The 22,059-nt window shown below is 36.8% G+C and overlaps 2 protein-coding genes across 2 annotated transcripts; both read right to left on the bottom strand.

Moving 5' to 3' along the window:
- Positions 1-169: 169 nt before the first annotated feature.
- LOC116293420 (uncharacterized) lies at positions 170-9,924 on the bottom strand. The gene is made up of 8 exons (XM_031700843.2): positions 9,775-9,924; positions 9,051-9,090; positions 5,439-6,602; positions 4,311-4,895; positions 3,294-3,608; positions 2,639-2,848; positions 1,850-2,059; positions 170-1,064 (listed from the first exon to the last, which is right to left on the bottom strand). Exons 1-8 carry the CDS (start codon positions 9,811-9,813, stop codon positions 841-843), a joined length of 2,787 nt encoding a protein of 928 aa, XP_031556703.1. The 5' UTR covers positions 9,814-9,924; the 3' UTR covers positions 170-840.
- Positions 9,925-10,993: 1,069 nt separating this feature from the next.
- Positions 10,994-18,847, bottom strand: LOC116293416 (protein-L-isoaspartate(D-aspartate) O-methyltransferase). Its single transcript, XM_031700838.2, has 9 exons — positions 18,726-18,847; positions 18,538-18,642; positions 18,321-18,352; positions 17,028-17,132; positions 16,326-16,446; positions 14,749-14,834; positions 13,869-14,037; positions 13,472-13,515; positions 10,994-12,921 (listed from the first exon to the last, which is right to left on the bottom strand). The coding sequence occupies exons 1-8, from the start codon at positions 18,829-18,831 to the stop codon at positions 13,499-13,501; spliced, it is 741 nt and encodes a 246-aa protein (XP_031556698.2). The 5' UTR covers positions 18,832-18,847; the 3' UTR covers positions 10,994-12,921; positions 13,472-13,498.
- Between the last annotated feature and the right edge of the window lie 3,212 nt (positions 18,848-22,059).

Genomic DNA, 22,059 nt, shown 5'->3' with positions numbered 1-22,059 from the left:
GGCAGGTGTGAACGTTTGGGGAGGACGAAGCACCGTGACTGTCGGCGACCGGCAGACGCAGCACAATTTTCTCACTCACCAGCTCAAATTTAAAATAATATGAACTAAACGGGATTGACATTATAAAACTTTATTTCCAAATAAAATAAGAATACAATATAAAGTACAAGGTTATTCAGATTATTAATAATGAAAATCAGGCATTTATACCCATTTTAGAAGAGAACAAAGACGGTGCCGATTTCTTATTAGTGTTCTTCGGTCAGTCTGACAACATACGGACAACAATAGTCAACCGTGTAACAATATCGATAATTAATTCATGACAAAACGACAACATACAAACGTGAAAGCGACGGCGCCTTGTACCAGATTTTTTAATGTTTCAGTGCGACAGCACCACGTGCCTCTGATGACCATGATCGCGAGTTTTGATTGAAATTTTGAATTGTATTTTTCACGAGTTTGTTTTTAAGAATTCTACAAATATATTTAGCCAAGAGTGCTTGCCATTTACCAGGAAAAACTGGAAATTCCGGTTGGAAATGATACGCATCATTGTAATCTGAAAGTTCCGGAAAACTCGCTCTTGCGATTGAGGTAATCCACTTTTCCCGCTCTTTTCGGTTCTTTCGGTAGACGCGTGTACCATTTGTCGGAAGTCAAAGTTTCCCGCTCTTTTCTTACCATTAGCGACTGAATTTCCAACCGGATGGATTGGTTTAAATGTTAAGCACCCAGTCATCCAATATCCCGTCTATACCATCGACTCGGTGATAAAGAACGTCGCGGTAAATGAATTAGTATCATCTATTGCTGTCACTATAGTTACTAAAACTGTTACTTCGTTTCTTGTGCGCATGCCCACTTCCTATGACAACATTCTCCCAGAATCCTTTTCACCTTTAGCGTGGGATTGAGACAAGCACTTGGAACAGGAGGGGGGTCTGGACACTGCTTAAAGTTTAGGAAACCATTTTTGCATTCCATGACAACAGCACATGATGCATCTGTAAGGCGTTCCCCGTCATCTACTTTGATTTCCCCAAACGAACAGCTTTTATCTGAGAGATCAAAAATATTTCGAAATAAATGGAAATGCTAATTTGAAGAATTAATCTGGGCATGGCAGTTTTAGCATAAGATTATGATTTATATAGCGCCCTTTGATAGATAATCCAAGGCTTTACATTGAGTTTTGAATGTCAGATTGCTTTTCAATGCAATTGGACGTTTACACGATGGTATCATTATCCTCTACTACCAGACTTCCTTGAACACTTTCTTTTGTTCAGTTAATAAGCACCAATTGTCTTACTATTCTCATGAAGGAATACAAACTTGAATAAGAAAGAAAATTCGCGAAGCATCTTGGTAGTGGAAGTCAAATGACGCCATCATGCAAACGTCCTATTTACAAGCATGAGAGATGGTTAATATAAGGTGTAGGTGTCAATGCTAGGGTTTCTTTACGTCCTCCGATATTGGTTAGTGATGATGAAGTGAGAGAGTGGAGAGACGGGACCTCCATTTTAAGTGGTCATCCGAGCCACTCAAAAATCTAACCATTTAATTTGTAGATGTCATCAGTTATATTAAGACCCCGAGTGTTGGTCCGGCCGGCACTTGAACCACGACATCCCGCACAAAAGTCCAATGCTCGTCCAGCTTCACCCTGTCCCGTGCCACCGTAATTTTGCATTGTGTTTTAGCTTTTTTGTATTCATATAATTTTCTTGCAGCACGATTTCTTACGTGTGCGACATCCCTTAAAACTAAAAGTGGCATGCAGCAGCAAAAATGTATGAATAATATGAATAATACTAAAATCATGTATCTTGTTTTATACCTGGACACAACCATCGCTTCTTGCAGCACTGTCCTGGTATTGTAGTGATCTTTAGTTTAGGATGAGCACAGCTGGTTGGTTTTTCGGGGAGTTTTGGACACTCTTTTATCTGCAGATGACCATTCATGCACTTGACTACACCAGTACACAGTTGATCACTGAGGCTTACACCATGAGGAATTCTTCGCCCACCAAACTCACAGGATGTGTCTGTTACAAAAAAACCGCTTAAATTATATTACCATTCCCAAGAGAATAAAAAGAGGAAGACATGGCGGCCATGGAGGTGGACAGTTACTAAAGGACCTTATGAGAAGTCGTTTGTTAAAAGTCCACCTGATGAAGCTCCTTTCGATATGGATATAATCAAGTGCGCTTTACATACATTTTCATATTTTCCCCTATAAATGCACATATTTTGCCTTACACTTGTGTGTGCGTGTGTATGATCGGGAGTATGTAAACAAGAAACAGCTTAAAATCCAGAATTCGTCACCATCCTGCTATATTCAGCGTCAAAAACGTGATTTGTTTATTTGCTACTACTTTTTGCTCAATAAAATACAAGAATTAAAGGACAAAACCATTATCGCGAAGAAGGTTTGAAAAAGTGTTCTTAATCAGTATAAACTTTGGGCAAAGTATGCTTTGAATTTCTCCAAGAATTATTAATGGTTTGAATTTCAAGCACTTGAAAGAGTGTTGTTGAGTGTCGGCTTTTCTTCGCTTTTTTTCAACTCACTGAAACACTCTTTCACGTGTTCGATATATTCAATGTGATAGTGTTACCTTTGCATATCCACTTCTTGATGCAGCACTGGCCTGGTCGCTTTTGGACCTCCAGTTTAGGGTTGGCGCAGTCTGTTGGTTTGGCCGGTACACCAGGACATTTCTCTACTGTAACAACACCATTACGACATGTAACTACTCCACCACACAGCTCGCCACTCCATCGATGGTTATTGCGAATCGTTAACTCGCCATATTTACAGTCAAACTCTAGAGCAGAACAAAAAGATTTACTTCAGATACTCTTACTAAGAGATAATCTCATAAAACTAACGGCATAAGCATCCAAGAGAAGGGTGTTGCTTTAGTAATAATATTTGTAATATAGCTGGACCTTCAAGTCTTTCTGGATAATTGATATCGGGCCATTTGCCCTGTCTTCTATTCCGCAGATGCAAATAAGAGAAATTAAGCTTAAGAGTCTATTGAACTATGCATATAAGAGAAAGAGATTGTCTCTCGAAGGTCTCTGCATTTGCCAGCGAATGACGACGTTTCTATCATACCGACATGGAGGAGTGTGAAATTTCACAAACGTTTGAACTTTTGCTGTCAAAAACATGTAATGAAGTCCTGAACTGTATTAGGGGGAGGGCGGTCGCCCCTCTTCCTAACCCCCCTATACCTAAAGTATATCAAACATAATCAGTCTTACCGGGTCTTGTGGCCCCTACTTCATCTCGTCTCTGAGCTCGATCCAAAAATGCTATCTGTGAGCTGACATAGTGTGGATGAGGTACCATGACTGGCTGACACAATTCCTTGCTGTAACATGCTACTCCAAAACACCTTCCATCCAACATCAATGCCACGTCACACACTTTCTTGTGGCAACACCGCTGGATACACTCATGCATGCCTGCTGACCCACCTAAGTCTTCCACGTGACCAGCACGTGTACCTCCTTTTAAGGAATAACCCGTTTTGATGTTGTCTGGGTTATGGCATCTGTGTGATGATGATTTTTTGTCTGCAATAAGATTACATGTGTAGTAAGGTCAGTCGGAATCCAGACATGTAAAATAAAGAGCAGATCCTAATTACTTTAAATTCGGCTGTTTACAAGAATCAGAAATAATTTACCACGAATTTTTTTTCCTCGTGCATAGGAAAATATTTTTCACATAGAAAAGTTTTATTAAGTAGAAGGTAGTTATAGTTTTTCTGTGACAAAAAAATCGGGATATATACGATTTCCACTAACGTATGTTTCAAATGAAAAAAACTTTTATGAGTTAAGTTGCATAAGCAACCATTGCGTATTTACGCCTTCGGAAATGCCAAAACGAGGCCTCTTTATTCAAAGTTTAAGTGTATAACCAAAAAGTTATTTTTCTTTTCGTACTAAATCTCTGAAATATGCATTTTTACCTTGGGCGTAATGTTTTCCCATTTCAAACCACTTGCTATTCTCTTGAGAATGACCTGCACAACCGTTAAACAAAGAAATGATACTCTAGAGAATTACACGTGGTTTGAATTGGGAAAACAATACGCACAAGTTTAAAAGTTTAAAAAATTGCTAAAATAAACGCATGCGCAAAAAAAAAAAAAAAAAAAAAAAAAAAAAATTGACCTTATTTAACGAGGGTGACATACATTACTGGTGACCCAGTAGTTTCCATTATGGCATTATGCAAACGCATGCTGTCCATTTTCTCTTTATACTCACTGAGCTTTGCCTGTGTTCTCTTCTTGTGTAAATTTGGCCGGTGAATGTACTTCAACAAAGTTTTACTTTTTCTTGGCTTTTTGTGTTTTTTATCATCGTGTTTAGCTTCATGATGCTTGAGATCAACGTCTTGTTTATGATGCGTTGCCTTGACAACCCTGTGCTGTTTAGTTGGCTTTTTTGCTGTTTTTTTAATTAGAACTTTACTATTATGAACATTCTTCACATTCTTCTCATTCTTCTCCATGTGTACGGCACTGTGCAGTGGAGCATGTTTAACGGTAATTTTCCTTGTTTTCTGTGTTTCATTTTCAAGTTTTTGAACATGTTTTACTTTATGTATAGTACTTAATTGGTGTATTTGCTGTTGTGGTGTTTGTAGTGGAGATTCTTTCGACGAGTTTTGGATGTTATTAGCATTCTTGTTTGATGATTTATGAACAGTGCTTTGCTGAAACGATTGGTGGTCGACTTCTGCATTCACTCCTGCTCCTGGTTCAAGCTCTTTTTGTTCTTTTATTTTAATTCGAGATTTGTTTTCTTCATCTTCGTCCTCATCTTCATCTTCATCTTCATCTTTACCAGCTTAAATGTAACATTTATATGACAGTGTTAATGGAGCAGATTCGTTTTTTTAGAAAACAAGTGGGAGAAGAACCTACATCGGGACCATATTACTTTCTGTTGGAAGGAATGAGTTTCGTGACCCTCCCCATTCCTCTAGAGTGATGGTATTTTCTGTTTGAAGGAATGAGTTTCGTGACCCTCCCCATTCCTCTACGGTGATGGCATTTCTGTTGGATAGAATGATCCTCCCCTCTTTTAAGTGGATGACTTCTAATAAGGTGCAGGCAATCAATATACAAGTCTTTTGATGATGCGCATGCTCTTGGGCTTTGGCTTAACACTTGTGAGCGCAAGTGTTCGGAGGGTTAATTAAGAGGATTGAAACCTAGAATCTATAGGTACGAGAAATTAAGAAGAGGATAGGCAATAGTCCCCTTCACACTTCCCGGCGCAAGTGTTGGGAGTGCAAGTGTTCGGGAGAGTTAACTTCAGTTAACTGGTTGAAAAACCGTACTCCAAATTATAACTATAAAACTGTTAAACTATACAAATATTTTTTACCATTTTCTCTATTTATCGCGTCTTCCATATTGTCTTCTATTTCACTGTCTACGTCCTCTCCCTCCTCCTTCGCTATTGTTTTGTCAATGTTGTTTGTGTCTTTGTGCGATGAGCCTTGACTCGTTGGTGTTGTGGACGAACCTACATTCGAGGTGTTCTCCATTTTCTTCGTTGGAAGGTCACCAGATCCGGAATGATCATCCTCATCTTTGTCAACATTATCGTCATCATCATCATTGTCATCGTTGTCAACTTGGTCATTCTTAATTTTCTTATCATTTTCGTCAGAAAGGTCAACCTTTTCTTTGTGTTCAGTTTCCGCATGTTTGTCCTCAGTTTTTTTATTCTTTACTTCGTCATCAAGTTTAGAGCTTTTTTTCTTTTCTTCGTCAATTCCACTCCCGCTTTCATTTCCATCGTCATTATCTCTATCTTCCTCAGCATCACTCTCTTCTTTTGTCTGTGGTTTAGCGGGTTTTAGACCAAGTTTCAAAGCATCTCCAACATCTTCCTTATTCGACCCACCATCCTTCTCTAATTCTTCATCCCGTGAGTCAACAGTAGAGCCTTCCTTTTGGGCAATACCACTGTTCTCTTTGTCGTCGTTTTCATCCTCTACTCCATCCTCACCTAAAGCGCCTTTGCTTTCTGCTTTTTTATTCTCTTCACTTAATGTTTTCTCCTCGCCATCGGCCCTAGTTATAATTTGAGCCGACGAATGGTTCCCAGAAATGTTAATCGCGTGTGGTGTGCCGACCAATGGTGTCGACTGATTTTCCTTTGCAGTCGACATTACTCTGCTGTCAGGAGAATGAACCACCACGTGAGAAGAAAAGCTCCTTAAATGCTCATCAGCTAAAGAACCCGAATGGAGAACGTTTGCTTGTTTCTGAGCACTTGCCTCTTCGCGTGAAACGCTCTCTTCTCCACTACCAGCTGAGCTTCCTTCGTTGTCCTTCACGACAACCTTTTCTTCAGCTTCATGCCCACCACTTCCATCGTGTTTTTCCTCTGCTTCGTCTTTATGAGGAGTGAATACTTTTGTATAATTAGTGGAGACGTCTGCTCTGTTTGGTCGTGGATGTGGAATGTATGAACGAGGTTCTAACCTCATTTCTTGTCGTGCTTCATCGTCGAGTTCCATCTTCTCGGGTGCATAGTCAGCTGCAGATTAGATAAATTTGTACATTTAGAACGGGAACTTTGGTCTAGTATAGAGTGGTTGTCATAAACCCATGAAACAACGTCTCCTAGGGCTCTTTCACGCTAGGTCCATTTTAGATCGATCTAGTTTGGATAGATCCGAGATCTACCCAAGCTCAGTTTTCGAGCGTTTACACAAGCTATAAATGATCATAAACGTACAAAAATGACAAAAACAAACCAAAGAAAAAAAAACAAAACAAAACAAAACAAAACAAAAAACAAAAACAAAAACAAAAAACAACAACACAAACACACAGGTAGTTTAACCAAAACCGGGTGCCATAATCAGCGTTCGTGCTACATTTCAAACACAAAATTCAAGGACTTTTTAAGGACTTTTCAAGACCCAAAATTACGATTTTCAAGGACCATTTTTTTCTTAACAATTTAAAGAGACAAACAAAACGCATTATTTTAGATAAATCTAAAGGTTTGGAAACTATTAGGGACTATATTAAACCATGGCAGATTTAGTTCCACTCGTTCCTTTCTTCTTCATCTCATATTACGCTATTCTCAGTTCGTGAATTTTCCAACATATTCATAATTGCTTTTAGAGACAAAACTTCCTTGTCGCTCGACGCTTCATCACGTTTCAACATCATTTAGTAGAGTAGACTGCGTGTATGCTACTCGTGAGGTGCGATATGATGAAGAATAACACATCTATCGTGTATATATAGGTATAATAGACACTAGTAGACCCAGCGAGGTCGGAAATTAATTTTTCCGAATTTAATTCCAAGGGCTTTCACCCGGAATAACCTCGTTCCCAAGCACTACAACTTACCTATATTATCTTCTACTATTTCATTAGTGCCACGCGGTCCACATACTCTCATCTTTGCATCATAATTACCGCGACCTAACATCTATTTCACCCCGGCCTGCTCTCAGTCTGACCTCTAGCTCAGCTGGTAGAGCATCGGTAGTACAATTCCGAAGGTCGTGGGTTCGTATCCCAGCGAGGTCGGAAATTAATTTTTCCGAATTTAATTCCAAGGGCTTTCACCCGGAATAACCTCGTTCCCAAGCACTACAACTTACCTATATTATCTTCTACTATTTCATTAGTGCCACGCGGTCCACATACTCTCACTAGTAGACCCTAGACAGTCAATAGACATCTACTGTGTATAGAGCGTTTTCACGTGACGTCACAGCGGCCATTATGGGAGTACCAAAACAATACATTTTCTATCCTCCGGGAATTGAACTCTATTTTATGCAAATACCTTGCAAAAAGTTTCTATTGTTTATGGCTGCCTTCTCACGTGAGCGAAAACGCTCTATAGTAGATAATCTTTCAAATAGGTCAAATTTACTATGATGCACGTTCCGTTTAGTTTTACTAAACGCATCCCACATGGAAAGGAGTGAGTATGCGCTCAAAGCCATCAGCGTCACCATCAAGATTTTTGAGTTTGCTGGTCATAGCAAGGGGTTAATCATCTACGGTCTAGGGGCCGACTAACCTCTCCCTTAGGCTTCGGCCGAGCTCCCTGATCAGTCTGTAAATCTCTGGATAGCGGTGTCGGGGTCGAAATCTCCGGCGTAGCCGTAAATGCTTCGCGCTGCCATACGACGGTTCAGCACTCGATGTCTGGAAGTATGGTCCTTTTTCAATGAATGAAAAAGTAAGCCCCAAAATAATAGCATACATAGCATGCGTCTATTGTGCCAATATATACACAATAGATTTCTATTGACTGTCTCCGGGTCTAATAATGTCTATTTTATTTTGTCTATATTTACTGACATAGATGTCAACGAGGACATTCTGAAATTTCACACTAGCGTTCAAGTCCTTTTCAAATGCCTCAATATTTCTTTTAATGCAGTCTTCTAGCATTGCTTTAATTTTGGATTCACTAAAAACATCAAGAAGCAAGTTTGTTTCTTCAAAACACCAAGTTTGTCCTCTTTTAGCTATTTTTGTAACGGTATTTTAAAGAAACAATGTAATTTGTACAGACCAGCAAAACAGATTTTGGCGAGCGTGCAACGTGCATTCAACGCGCGCGCGTGTCTGGTTTGGTGGGAAACTACCGTTCCATGAAGGTAATGGGAATAGAACAATTTAATATGAATCGGTATCGTTCACAATAGTAGCTAGATCGGTTTAACTAGAATTATCTAGAATAAACCACCTCTTGAGCTGCTCTAATTTAGATCACTTGTGATTGTTCTAAATGTAAGTTTTTAAAAACAGTATAAATCGTGTGCGAACGAATCGAATCGAACTTAATGGTCCTAGTGTAACTACGCTGCTAATTAGATTGCAATAGTCGAATAAAATACAAATACAAACATCAAATACACATGTTGAATTAATCACAGTCGCAGGTCATAAGACCGCCTGGTACATGTGGACAACCACTACACTAAAAATATCAAAATATTTACCTTTGACTCTCTGGGATGAATGTCCAACGAAAAAGATAATCTGCAAGCCGAAAAAAAAAAAAAAAAAAAAAAAAAAAAGAAGTTGTAGAAAGATTCAAATATGTTATCTAGATATCCAGAAACCCAGTTCCTGATTTCCCGCTGCTAGCTGACCAGCTGATTGGAGAAATCAGGCAATGAACTTGCAAAGGCGGTAGATAAATTATAATATAAAGCTGAGAGTATGTGGACCGCGTGGCACTAATGAAATAGTAGAAGATAATATAGGTAAGTTGTAGTGAGATCCCAGCGAGGCCGGAAATTAATTTTTCCGAATTTAATTCCAAGGGCTTTCGCCCGGAATAACCTCGTTCCCAAGCACTACAACTTACCTACATTATCTTCTACTTATAATATAAAGCGCCGAATTTTGCTTTTATGACAAAGAAAATGCATTAAAATATTTCAGGATATTATGTATCTTTCGGAAGTTATCATCGATCCGTTAAAGCAGACGGTTTTCTCTCTTCGGTCCTCTGGCTTATCGCAGCTTATTAATGTTTAATACAACTTTACAGTCACTGTATTTCAGCTCATTGAGTGATTCCACTATACTACTTGCTCAGCACAGAGATATTTTCCAGTAAAATCCTTAGAGCTCTACTGGAAAATACCCCATTAATACAATACACAAATGATAGATTAAATGCCTCTTTTGTCTTTATAACAACGACAGACTACTTACCACCATGACATAGATTGACAGACGAATTTTCTCGATCATTTTTGTTAGCGACTATATGTCCTGATCAGGTTAGATAGAAATATGAAATCTAAGTTTTGATAACTGTTACACCATGGAAACTTAAACTGTTATTTGATAATAATTGGCCATTAAAAGCGAATAATTAAAAAAGATCTATTTTATAAATCGAGAGATAAAATTTTATCGAATTCCTGCAGTTGTAAATTGATAACGAAAAGAAGCAACGTGATTGGTTGTTTCAGTTTGATTTACCAATCAGATTTTCTTTTTGGTTGAACATGAGAGTTGAACTGCGCATGAGCAGCAGGTCTGAATGGTGACAGACTGGTGGTGACGGGTGGACACAGTACAGGCTTGTTGCTATAGAAACGGTGTTAAAACAACAATAATTAATTAAAATCTTGATCTCTTGACTTTTTATTCTCAATGATTGTGGACAGCAAAATAGGAATAAAAATTATAAGAGAAAAGTTAGGAAATGAGAGAAATTTGGCCAACAAAATATATTCAGTTTGATTCTTGCTCCGCAAACTTCATGGCCTGACTCGTGGATATCAAGTGCAGTGTGCAGGCTTCAAAATATTTGTTTTAAACATTTTTTTGTGCTTTTCATCGCTTTGTTTCCGATGTTTACGCAGGATCTTACAAATCATTAAAACCAAGGAATCAGTTAGCTATAAAACACTTACAAGGGAAGAAATGAAAGAAAGAGAGAGAAAAAAAAAGGAAGTAGCTGAATTTTCAGGACAAGAGAGCACGCACGATTGCTTTTCAACAGCAAGTAGTTTGCTCAGTCAACGTCAAATCCTAGCTTTGCAAAGAATAGGCGGACGGGATTAGGACAGTCTAAGATTACCCCTGCTTTAGTGTAATAAAAAAGTTTCGATTACTGTAAAAAGCCTTGTTTAGTATGTGGCGCAATGAACGTAACACTATAAGTATCTCCAAGCATGCTAATTGGATGAGCGGTACTCGTGGCTTAAAACACAACGTTCCGCGAGGTAGGAAAACCAGAGAACCTGGAGAAAAACTCTTGAAGCGAAGGAAAGAACTTAACAAACAACTCTACTTACATATGAAACTGGGTCGCTTTGGCGAGAGGCGGAGCATTAGCGACGTTCGACACCCGTGCTTCCCATAAATGAAAAAAAAGTTTTTCATTAATAAATTTAATAAGGCAAAGAAATGTTTCACATAATAATGTTCTTCGTCATCCTTTTATTTCTAATAGCATATTGCTACACATTAAAAATAAACTCTCCATTTGGGAGAACAATCATCTACTTAGCAACATTTTTATATATAAAGGTTCAAACGCTAGGGCCGCAGGCCCGGGGTCTTGAACTCTAATGCAAAACCTAGCCCGTGCGTTTGAACTAGTTTAAAAATCAACCACACCCTAAATCCATTGTTTGATGTAGGTTCTTAAATTCTTCGGAAAACCCAGATTCTTAAAGCCGGGTGCGGAATTGATATCAACAGGAGAGAACGGGGCTGAATTATAAACCTGGGATAGGTTTTTAAATAAAGGTTCAAACCACAGGGCGAGGGCTTTCATGAAAATTCAAGACCGAGGGCCGTGTTTTGCATCGAAACAATGGAATTTAGGGCTTAGTTGATATTTTAAGAATTTTACAACACAACACTCACTGACATTTATTTTATAGGGTATCTTTAGAGATACTTTAAAATTTGAAAAGAAGTTTTACAATTTATAGAGGTTTAAAATTTTTAAATAAAGAGGTTATTTACCGTCCTAAAGTCGGCGTTCATACATAAGGGGTAACTATGCTCGAGGTCTTGAATACACACTTTCAAAGGGGCACTTGGATGAAAATCAATGAAAATTGGAAATGACTTGGAACTTGTTTAAACTTATCTATATGGCCCAGATAGTAGCCAAGCAACATGTTTACTTCACAGTCAAAAGTCGCGGGATAAAAATGATCAATTTTATTCAGCTTATAAATTGTGAGTAAATGACGTCATTTACTCAACCCTATTGTTCCTTCTGCTTTTAACCCAAAATATCTCAATAGCAAGTGGCTCCCAGACTAAAATTTTCACTAATCTGATTTTTATAATTGTAATTGAGTCATATTATCTTTGAATACTTCAATTATTCGGACTTTCAAAAATTGGGGCGTTTTCATCCAAGTGCCCCTTTCAAGGTCGGCGCAAGCTTAGGGCACAGTTTTTCCCTATCCGGATCTACTTTAGCATGGTAAATGACTTTTTTTTGGTTTACTTTTTTAAATCTTGTTTTGCAATTTTTGTTGTTGTTCATCGATTCGTTATCTCAGGATACTGAACGGTAAAGCAATCACCAAAATATTGATCAATGGAAATGTTCATTATCAATCAGTGTGTGGAAATACTTAAAGGACTTTTTTACTGTGAAGCATACAAATAATAGTTATATCATCATATACTGTATGCAACAGTTTTAAGAATCTTTATATAAATGTTTCTAGTACAGAGTAAACTATTCATTATCAATAAGTGTGTGGAAATACTTTAATAACTTTTTTACTGTGAAGCATACAAATAATAGTTACACCATTATATTTGCAACACTTTAAAAACTCTTTTATATATCCATGTTTCTATCACAGAGTAAACTATTCATTATCAATCAGTGTGTGGAAATACTTTATGGACTTTTGTACTGTGAAGCATACAAATAATGGTTATACCATTATATTTGCAACACTTTTAAAACTCTTTTATATATCCATGTTTCTATCACAGAGTAAACTATTCATTATCAATCAGTGTGTGGAAATACTTTATGGACTTTTTTACTGTGAAGCATACAAATAATGGTTATACCATTATATGTGCAATACTTTTAAAAATCTTTATATCCATGATTCTACCACAGCATAAACTATTCAACATCAATCAGTGTGTGGAAATATCAATGACTTTTTAACTGTGAAGCATACATATAATGGTTATACCATTATATATGCAACACTTAAGAACTATTCTAAAACATTGATAGTTCAACATAATGTATTACTCAATAAATCTATATACATGTATTTTGCTGTTGTTTGACTTTAAAGCTTGCTCCAGAAATCTACCATGAAATAAACCTTTCATTAGGATGCCACAGTTTTGCTAGAAGACAAAAAAATATACACAGTAAAGGATTTTAAATAAACAGAATATGGACTCAGTATCATGTGGGTAGAGTTTGTCTCTCCCTTTTTTCAAAGGTTCTACAGTCTTCATCCTTTCATAAAAATGTAACAAGCTAAATTCCAACTGGATCTGTGAGTTAGTCATGCCTAGCTTGACCTAGATCAGTCTAGAGGGTGTTTCAGGAGTTATTTTCCATCTTCATAGACACTTGATATTCTAAAGCGACAATAAGCAAGTACAGTGCCCGGGATGTCCTGTCGATCAACTGTCAATGAACTGTCTGCGCAATGGCCAAGGGACAGTGCACTATTGTTGGAGTAATGGTGGATGTTGGCCGGCCAAAAGTCGAAGGGGCATCTGAGGTGCTGTTCCTGCATTTTAACATCTAAAACACATGCCAATCAACCCAGACAAAAACCCTTTTAGCAAGACGTACAGATGGGCCAAAACTTCTCAAGCAACTCAACTGGCTTGAGACGATAAAATTCATAACTTCAAGAGTTAACAGAAGTATTGATGTACCTACTTGGAAAAGACAAGACAGCATAAAGCATCAGGTTCTAAAAATTCCTAAGGTAATAAAGTAAAAAGAACATAATATTTAGTGATATCATCAAAATCAATCTAAGCATTGTCATCACCATCATTATCATGATTCAGGTAAAGAGGAGCATAGTGGAATACCCCCACCCCCTCAGAATCTTGAAATTGAGGCTCCCAGTTATGCGATTTTTGAAATTTTGTGCGGCAATTGCAACATATTTACAGTATCGCATGAAAGTCATGTCAAACCTTCAGGCAACTCATAACAGAAAATAATCTTTTGCTGGAAAAAAAGGGGGGGTGTTTGCCACTCCTTCTCTGTGGTGCCTGTCATCGGCATATAATAAAATAATAATAAATATATCAATAAAGAGTTGTACCTGGCCACTGTTCACTTTTAGCACATAATGGCACATATATCACACCCATTAGCTTCTTCTGTACAACCTTGCCATCTGGCAGTTTATCATGCTGCTCAAGGGTTTGGTTTCTTCCCTCTGGTCCTACAGGAATTATGAGTCTCCCTCCTGGTTTGAGCTGGTCTACTAGCTATTTGAGAAATTGGAAGCAGATTAGCACTAGCTCAAGGAGGGTGGAGGGGGGTGGGGGGGGCATGTGACCTAGTGACTCAATCAAAAAGTATGATATCAGCACCAAAATTTAATTATTCCATTCGGGATTCCTGATGGCAGGAAAATAGTATATTGCCCCCAATAATTGAGAGCTTGCTATGCCCCAGCAGATTAGTATAGAGTTGCTACGAGATTAAAAACTAATGGAAAGTCAAAAAAAAAAAAATCCTCCCCCCTCTAATTTTTCGTGTTTTTAAACACCAAAACCTTTTTCGTAGTTATGGTATCTTTCAAAATTTGGGAGAGAACAAATTAGTAGACCCTTTTAGCTTGGACGTAATGTTTTCCTATTTCAGACCATGTGTTTTTCTCTTGAGTATCATTTCTTTGTTTAATGGTTGCACATGGGACGACATATACAAGTCAAACAAAAAAATCTTATTCTTAATAGAATGACACTTGGTGTGAAATCGGAAAACATTACACCCAATTCTAAATTGGTCTATTGTTATCAAACTGGACCAATTTAGACAGGAGGGGTGTGTATATGAAGTATCCATCTCTTCTATAAGACTACAGTAGTCTAGAATTTGTATTTCAATATCCCCCAAAATGTAAGTCAAATTGCAGGAGTGATGAGATTATTTGACCCTTGAAGTAGAATTAGTCCTCAAATTGATAATCTTACAGCTTGTGGTAGCTTAGGAGCAGCAGCTCCAACATGTATAGCATCATAAGGGGCACCTGCTTCATAACCTTGCCGACCATCAGCCTCTGAAAATAAAATAAGTAGATATATATTAGATCTATAAACACATAAATATGCAAACAGTCATCACCTTTTTTTATGAATTACAGCTTACTATCATTATCTTTAAAGTGTGTGACCAGCGAAGTTTGATGTCTTGCTCACTGACTAGAATTGCAAGAATTGTCAATGGGAAACTGCATTGAAAAAAACATCATCCTGAGGGGGATTTTAGACTGAATTAAAGACCCTCTAAATTCTTTAATTCAGTCTCACACACTTACACACACATACACAACCACTTACACACACTTACACACATTTACATACGAATACACACCCTTACACCTACTAACACACACTTACACACACTTACACACACTTAAATTCAAGTACACACACACTTACACACACTTACACACAATTATAATCTCTCTCATAATATCGTTTTTATTATTGCAGTTCTTTGATTGACGATTGTTGCAATTCTAGTCAGCGAACAAGACCTTAAACTTTGCTGGTCACACACTTTGTGTAAAATTGATAATCAAAAGCTTTTGGGTGCAACAAACACATTACAGTGGCTAACCATTATCCATTAACGTATAAATTCAAGGAGGTTTCATGAAGTTTGAGCAGAAATTCTAAAATTCAAGAGTTTTTTAAAACCTTTGAAAACTAAAATCAAATTTAAGAATTTTTCAAGGAGTTTAATAGCAAAAACCCTGGAATTAAAATGCGTGTTAGCAAGCCATATCAAAGGTTTTTCAAACAACTGGAAACCATAGAATCAAAGTTAGAGCTTTCAAGTCATGAGGCATTTCTGGGTCAAACTGCCCACAAAACCCATTAGAATAAAACGAAATGTTTTTCTAAATGATCAAACCTACTACTGAAACAATAGGACACTTGCATTTTGGTGTCATTTACTGCAAGGGCTTAAAATAATGGCTGGACATTGGACAATGTCTGGCCAGAACTGGGACTTGTCCAGTCAAATCTTTACCTTGACGCCATCATGCAAATGGCCTATTAGATCTTTGGACAACAAACCCTGTCGTGAAGAAAAAGTAAGAAAAATCTCTATATATTGCTTTTCATTTTGGACCCAGAAATTGTTTTTCCATATGATTGATGTCCAATTAGTATATGTAATAGGACTCCATGCTGTCCAATTAAGAAATAATTGAACGAGGAAAATTCCGAGGACTGACAAAATTTGGCAGTCAGAGGAATTTTTCGAGTCTAATTATTTCTTGATTGGGGAGCATGAAATATCCCATTACCTATTAATTATATGGCTGCCTAATTAATCCCATATCAACGAGACCTGCCCAATTAAGAAAATAATTGGACATTCACCTATATGGGATTAATGAGAAGCTGTATAATTAAAAGCTTTATAACATTGTTCTTTCACTACTTTATTAATCTCCTGATGAACTCAGACTTTTTTAAACTATGTTTGACTGCTATCTGCATATTGGAAAGCCTACAAAAAGAGTTTTAACACGTACTTAGTATCTCTACTCTATTCTCTGTTAGCAATTCTGGATTTCCCTTTTTGATGTTTGCAGTTGCTTCTGTCACTAACTGATCTATGTGATCTATTCCATACACCTTACCAGTGGGACCAACCTGGAATCAAAATTCAGATAAACTTTAGTTTTTACTATAAAACAGGGCAGTGCTCTCCCATTAAGTCCATAATTAATTTAATAAGCTTGCTTCAACGCAAAAATTATGACATCAATGTACAAACTCCGCTTATCGAAACATCAATGTGAATAGCCCATGTCTAATAAGCCTTTTTATACATATGTAGTTTAAGAATCGATTCCACTGCGCATGCGATTTTATCCCAAATTTCTCACCTTCTTTTGTCTATAACCTTCTTTTGTTCTGAATTAAACAAAAGAAGGTGAGAAATTTGGGATAAAATCGCATGCGCAGTGGAATCGATTCTTAAACTATGAAAAGGCTTATTGGTTAGTGATGAAAAGCACAATTAAATTTGTCAAAAAGTTGTCAAAAAGATGTTAATGAGAAATCAAAAACTTGTGGAAGTGTTCATGGATAGCACAGTGACTTTCTTCCATTAGTCCTGGATAGTGTGTCTGCACAGTAATCAAAGATTTACAATAGCCTTTTATGAGTTGTTAGGGGATTAGTGCTTAAGAAGGATATACGTAGGATATTCATGATCATAAATTACAAACCATGTATGCCATGGCAGCTGTAAGGTAGCCACTACCACTCCCTACATCTAGAACAGTCGCTCCTTCTTTAAGGTGGTCTTCAAGGATTTGAAGGGCATAGCAATGCTGTAAGGTGTAAGATATGGAAATATAAATAACAGTCACAGTAATCATTTTCATAATCTATGGTACTAAAAATCAAAAATCAAACAATATATGAAAAGTGATAAAATTAGCTTGTTTATTTATTTATTAGCTTTTCCCCATGAGGGCAGGGACACCACAACAGCTTTTATACCAATTACAGTGGGCCCTATAGAGTTTTAGCATGGGCACTGAAGATGGTCGTCACCAGCGTCTTCAGTGGATCTTTTACGTCCGCCTTATACAGGGTCATATAGTGAAGACAGATGGGGCCTACCGTTTTAAGTCCTTGTCTGAGAAGACTTGAAGGTCTAACCATTTGCAGATATTATTACAAAGGCAGCACCTTCTCCTGAGTTATTTTAAGACCCTGAGTGTTGGTCCGGCCGAGGCTTGAACCACCTCAAGCACAACAGACTGACGCTCTTACCAACTGAGCTAATCGGGTTGTTGTTGTTCAATTTTAACACCAGGCAACCAAATATTTTATAGTACAACTATATTTAGACAAAATAGCAGGGTTTGTATAAGAATCCTGAATGACAAATCCAGGGCCTCTTAGGGTTGAGCATTAAGATCTAAAATCCTATACTTTTCAAGATTCAGGTAGACTTAATTTAACCAGTATTGCTTTGTCAGAAAATGTACAAGTGGCTCATCTATATGATCATTTTCTTCATGGAATGCAAAGTTTTAATTAACTCTGCAATTTCCAAAAAATAATTCAAGGCCTTTAGTCAATCACGTGATTTTTTGGAGTTGACTAAGGTAAACAAGCGTTTGACTGAGGGGCAACTAGCGGATGTTAAGTCAAAACATGTCAAAATAAGTCCTCAAACTATTGTATTTGACTACTGCTACGGCATGAAACCAGAAAACAAGAGATCAAAACAACCTCCAAGATTCTACAAGCCATTGAAAACGTGGCTATTAAGGGAAGTGATGTCTATTGATAGCAACCTATAGTCCATTGCCTATTTTCTAAACTGTGGATTTATAAAAAAGCCTGTGTACAACAGCTTCCTGCCCCTCCCCCCCACGGAAAATGTCTTTTCTCTGAGGGGGGGGGGGGGGGGGGGGGAGCAGCTGTACACAGGCTACAGGTGTATAATAAAAGAGCAACTCAAAAAAAAAGTTTTAGACCATACATATGTTCTACAGTATCCTTACCATATGTGGAGCACTGATAGTAGCTTGATAACCTGTAAAAATATGAAGTATTTTAATGATAATAATACGTAAATGATTTCTCCAGTTATTGAGTTTACTTACAGTAGTTTATGACTAGCTTTATATTATATTGACTTTGAAGATCATCATAATAAACCATTGTACTATCTAAGGGAATACAATTCTTAGTTTTATTTGTAAAGCCAAATTGACTTACCTATTGGTTGAGGAGAATCCATAAACGGGTTTAGTTTAGTGTAGTTTTTTCTATCGACCATTTTAAGGACTCTTTCAACCTTTTCACTTTTGATGACTCCATTAGCTGAAGTGAAAAAATCCCGCACATTGGAAGGCGTTAGCAAGCACCAATACGCGTATAATTTAAAGTTAAGCTAGTATTTGTACCCTTTAGTTGGTTAATGAGGTCTTCGTTGCTTTTTCCTTGTGATTTCCAAGCCATATTTCGCGTTAAAATCCTGCGCACCAAGTTTCTACTTGCAGCAGGCCACATCAGCCAGGTCGTCACCAGTTACGGTAACTTAGTCTTTCTCTAACACCTCGCCACAGGTACCCAATCCCAATTTGGATTACGACTTCGGGGGTTTTTTTTTTTTTTTTGGCCTTTTTTGTTCAAAATATCCCCAGGACACAAGAACTAGCATTTCTGGAAAACATATTTTGAGAATTTTTATGGGAGCATGAAGCTACACGCCATTTAATACGGACCCTTTTTTCCGATTCCAGGATCCGTGCGATCAGTATCTTTTGAAATTTTTTTGATTCGGATCATTTTTATCCATCGATTTATAAATACACATGCATGTACGAATATAGGTTTTTAACTGTAAGGCTAATGCAAAAATAAATAAATTAATATGATAGATTATAGTTAATAGATTTAACTATGATAGATTTATCATTTTGCAGTACTGGTTACCCTGTGGTTAAAAGCGTGCGCATGTGTTTAATTGCGAGTCCGCTGGACTAGTTTTCCCGCCAAAGTTTAAAGATGGATCACCATTAGATCGATGACTTGTGAAGAAATGTTTTAAATCATCTTATCACATGGGAGAATGAACACTTTATTATTTCTGCGAAGGATTTCAGCATGTACTTTTCTTCGGCCTGTCTTCAAAGGTAAAAATTTACTACTTTAAATTGAAAATTACTACTACTTTAAGATGAAGTGACCCCCTCATTTATAGGATTTCAACCCAGAAAAAATATAAACGGTTTGAAAGCCAATTTCGTTACTTTTGAAATTCCTTAAAACGAAATACTGGAAAATCCTTGGAAGGGAGAGAGAGGAGGGGGGTAAGAAAAAATCATGAGATGGCATCCATGACAGGAGGCATAACAACTGTCTTCCATCATGCCTCATGTCATGGCTGCGTGATGATGCAAAAATGTCTCTAGTGCTGTAAGTAATATATTTATGTGGCATCTTATACACAAAATGGTACATCAATTTAACTCCAAATAAGGTTTGACTAAGACAAAATATAAACATTTATATGAATAATCATAATCATAATTTATATGAATAATAATACTTAGAATCGTATGGCAAACGCTCATTTTCTATCTCTGCGCCTATATTATGGAATGACCTGCCACAGAATATAAGACTATGCCAATCTTTAGAATGCTTTAAGTCTAAATTGAAAACGCATCTGTTTAAATCGGTATATAGCGATTTTATTTAAGCCACGTCAAAAACTAGAGCACTTTTTGATTATTTGTATATTTTTAGGAATTATTTAGGGATATTATTGCAATTTTTATTAATATTTTATTAAGTAATTTTAAGGTACTTTAGCTCTTGATTTAATTTTTCTTTTTTAGGTCTAGTATTTTTTAGGATAATTTAGTTTTGAATTTATTGTAAAGCGCCACTGGACATTTATGGAAGAGGCGCTATATAAGAAATATTTATTATTATTATTATTATTATTATTATTTATAATAGATGTATTATGCCTGATACTAGTATATCTTATTTTTGTATTCTTTTTTTCTATGGACTGTTATTCTATATATTGTCTATATGCTTTGTGTGGGCTCCTTTGTGTGTGTGTGTGTGGGGGGGGGGGGGGGGGGGGGGGGGGGGGGGGGGGGGGGGTAGGGGGTGAGGGATAGAGGGGAAGAGGGAAAGAAGGGGCACAACCTAGTGTAAAGTTGTTGATTAGTCTTGACTACATACTTTTGTGAGTGAAAATATATACATTATACACACACTAATGTATATAATGATATATACATATTAAATGAGTACCAGTCATTCTAATGAAAACTCATAACTTATAAATTAGTTTAAATCAGTATATAGTAGTAACCTATGCTAGTGCAAAGTCAAATATTCTTGACTACTTTTGAGACTGAAAAGTCAATAATTTAGATAGTCTTGTTCATAATTTTTTCACTTCAATCTTTAACCCCTAAACAAATATTAGACAACCAATAATAGATAAATACTAATTTTGAAATAGTTTCGAGTGGCTTACCTTGGAATATCCCATAAGGCACTTGTGTTTTATACACATAAGTATTCCATAGAGGAAATACATTTCATGGTGTGCCATGAGAAAGCATAATAGATAATAAATTTTTATGTTTAGTTTGAAATAATCTTAATAAGACTATTTTAAAACAACTTTGGTTTTCACATTATATTGTTACTTATCAAGACCACAGCTGTTTTAACGCAGCCTCAGTCTTGATAAATTATGATAATGTGTTCAACCTTTTTACGGGCCTAGCAATGTAAATAGTTATATATATATACCTGTTTTTAAAAAGATTTGGATAAAAATAACAACAAGTATATCAAAACTGTATCATTAATTATTGGATATTGTCTCTGACAACTTGAAAAAAATACCAGGGATGATATCCCATTATTTCTGATATAATCTTAACATACTTGTACACAAATATTATGTATTTATATATAGATTGCAAACAATATATCCATGAAATATTAGTAATACTAACTTACACCATGCTAATGCTAATTTATGCTAATTCTATTGTTTTCTTTAGTTTAACTATCACTTTTTTGAACAATTTAGTAATTAGTGTTTAACGAATATATTGTTTGCACTCTATGATACCTCATAATTTCTAATGAAGAACATAGAACATGCATGCAAAAATTGGTAAGCTAACTTTAGTTATTCTGATATAGTGCATACCTTATGTCCATGAAAAAGTTAACTGACAAATTAATTTTGTACAAATTAGGCTGCGTTCATAATGCATGGGGGGGGGGGGGGGGGGGTAGTTGATATTGAGGGGGGTTCAGGAAAATTTTGGTAGGAAAAAGGGGGGGATGGGCAAATTTTTATCACAAAAATGGAGGGGATGCACAATTGTTGACAGAAGCTACTAGCCTTGCTTCGGGGGGTTCGTATTTTTTTGCATGACTTTAATGGGGGGTTAAAAGTTATTCTGGACATTTCAAATTTTCACCTGTTCCCCCCCTGCCATACATTACAGGGGCTGATCCAGGATGTTTTCAAAGGGGGGGTTGTAGCATTGATTGAGGTACTTGTTTGGCGGGAAAGTAGCACAGGGTTCCCAAACGGAAGTAGGTCTTATGATAATGATTATTTGCTGTAGGCGAGCATGGTTGTTTCAGGTCCCACACACGGCGTATAGAAAAAAAGCGAGCGAAATGTGCTCGGCACCCCTGTTTTAATAAAACTCGCGTTGTCATGTTATAAAGAAAAATCATGAT

The sequence above is a fragment of the Actinia tenebrosa genome, unplaced genomic scaffold, assembly GCF_029948245.1.
Source record: "Actinia tenebrosa isolate PJP-AT-01 unplaced genomic scaffold, QUT_ActTen_1.0 PGA_scaffold4__44_contigs__length_22323623, whole genome shotgun sequence".
In the NCBI taxonomy this organism is placed as follows: Eukaryota; Metazoa; Cnidaria; class Anthozoa; order Actiniaria; family Actiniidae; genus Actinia; species Actinia tenebrosa.
This window is presented reverse-complemented; position numbering and strand designations above follow the sequence as displayed.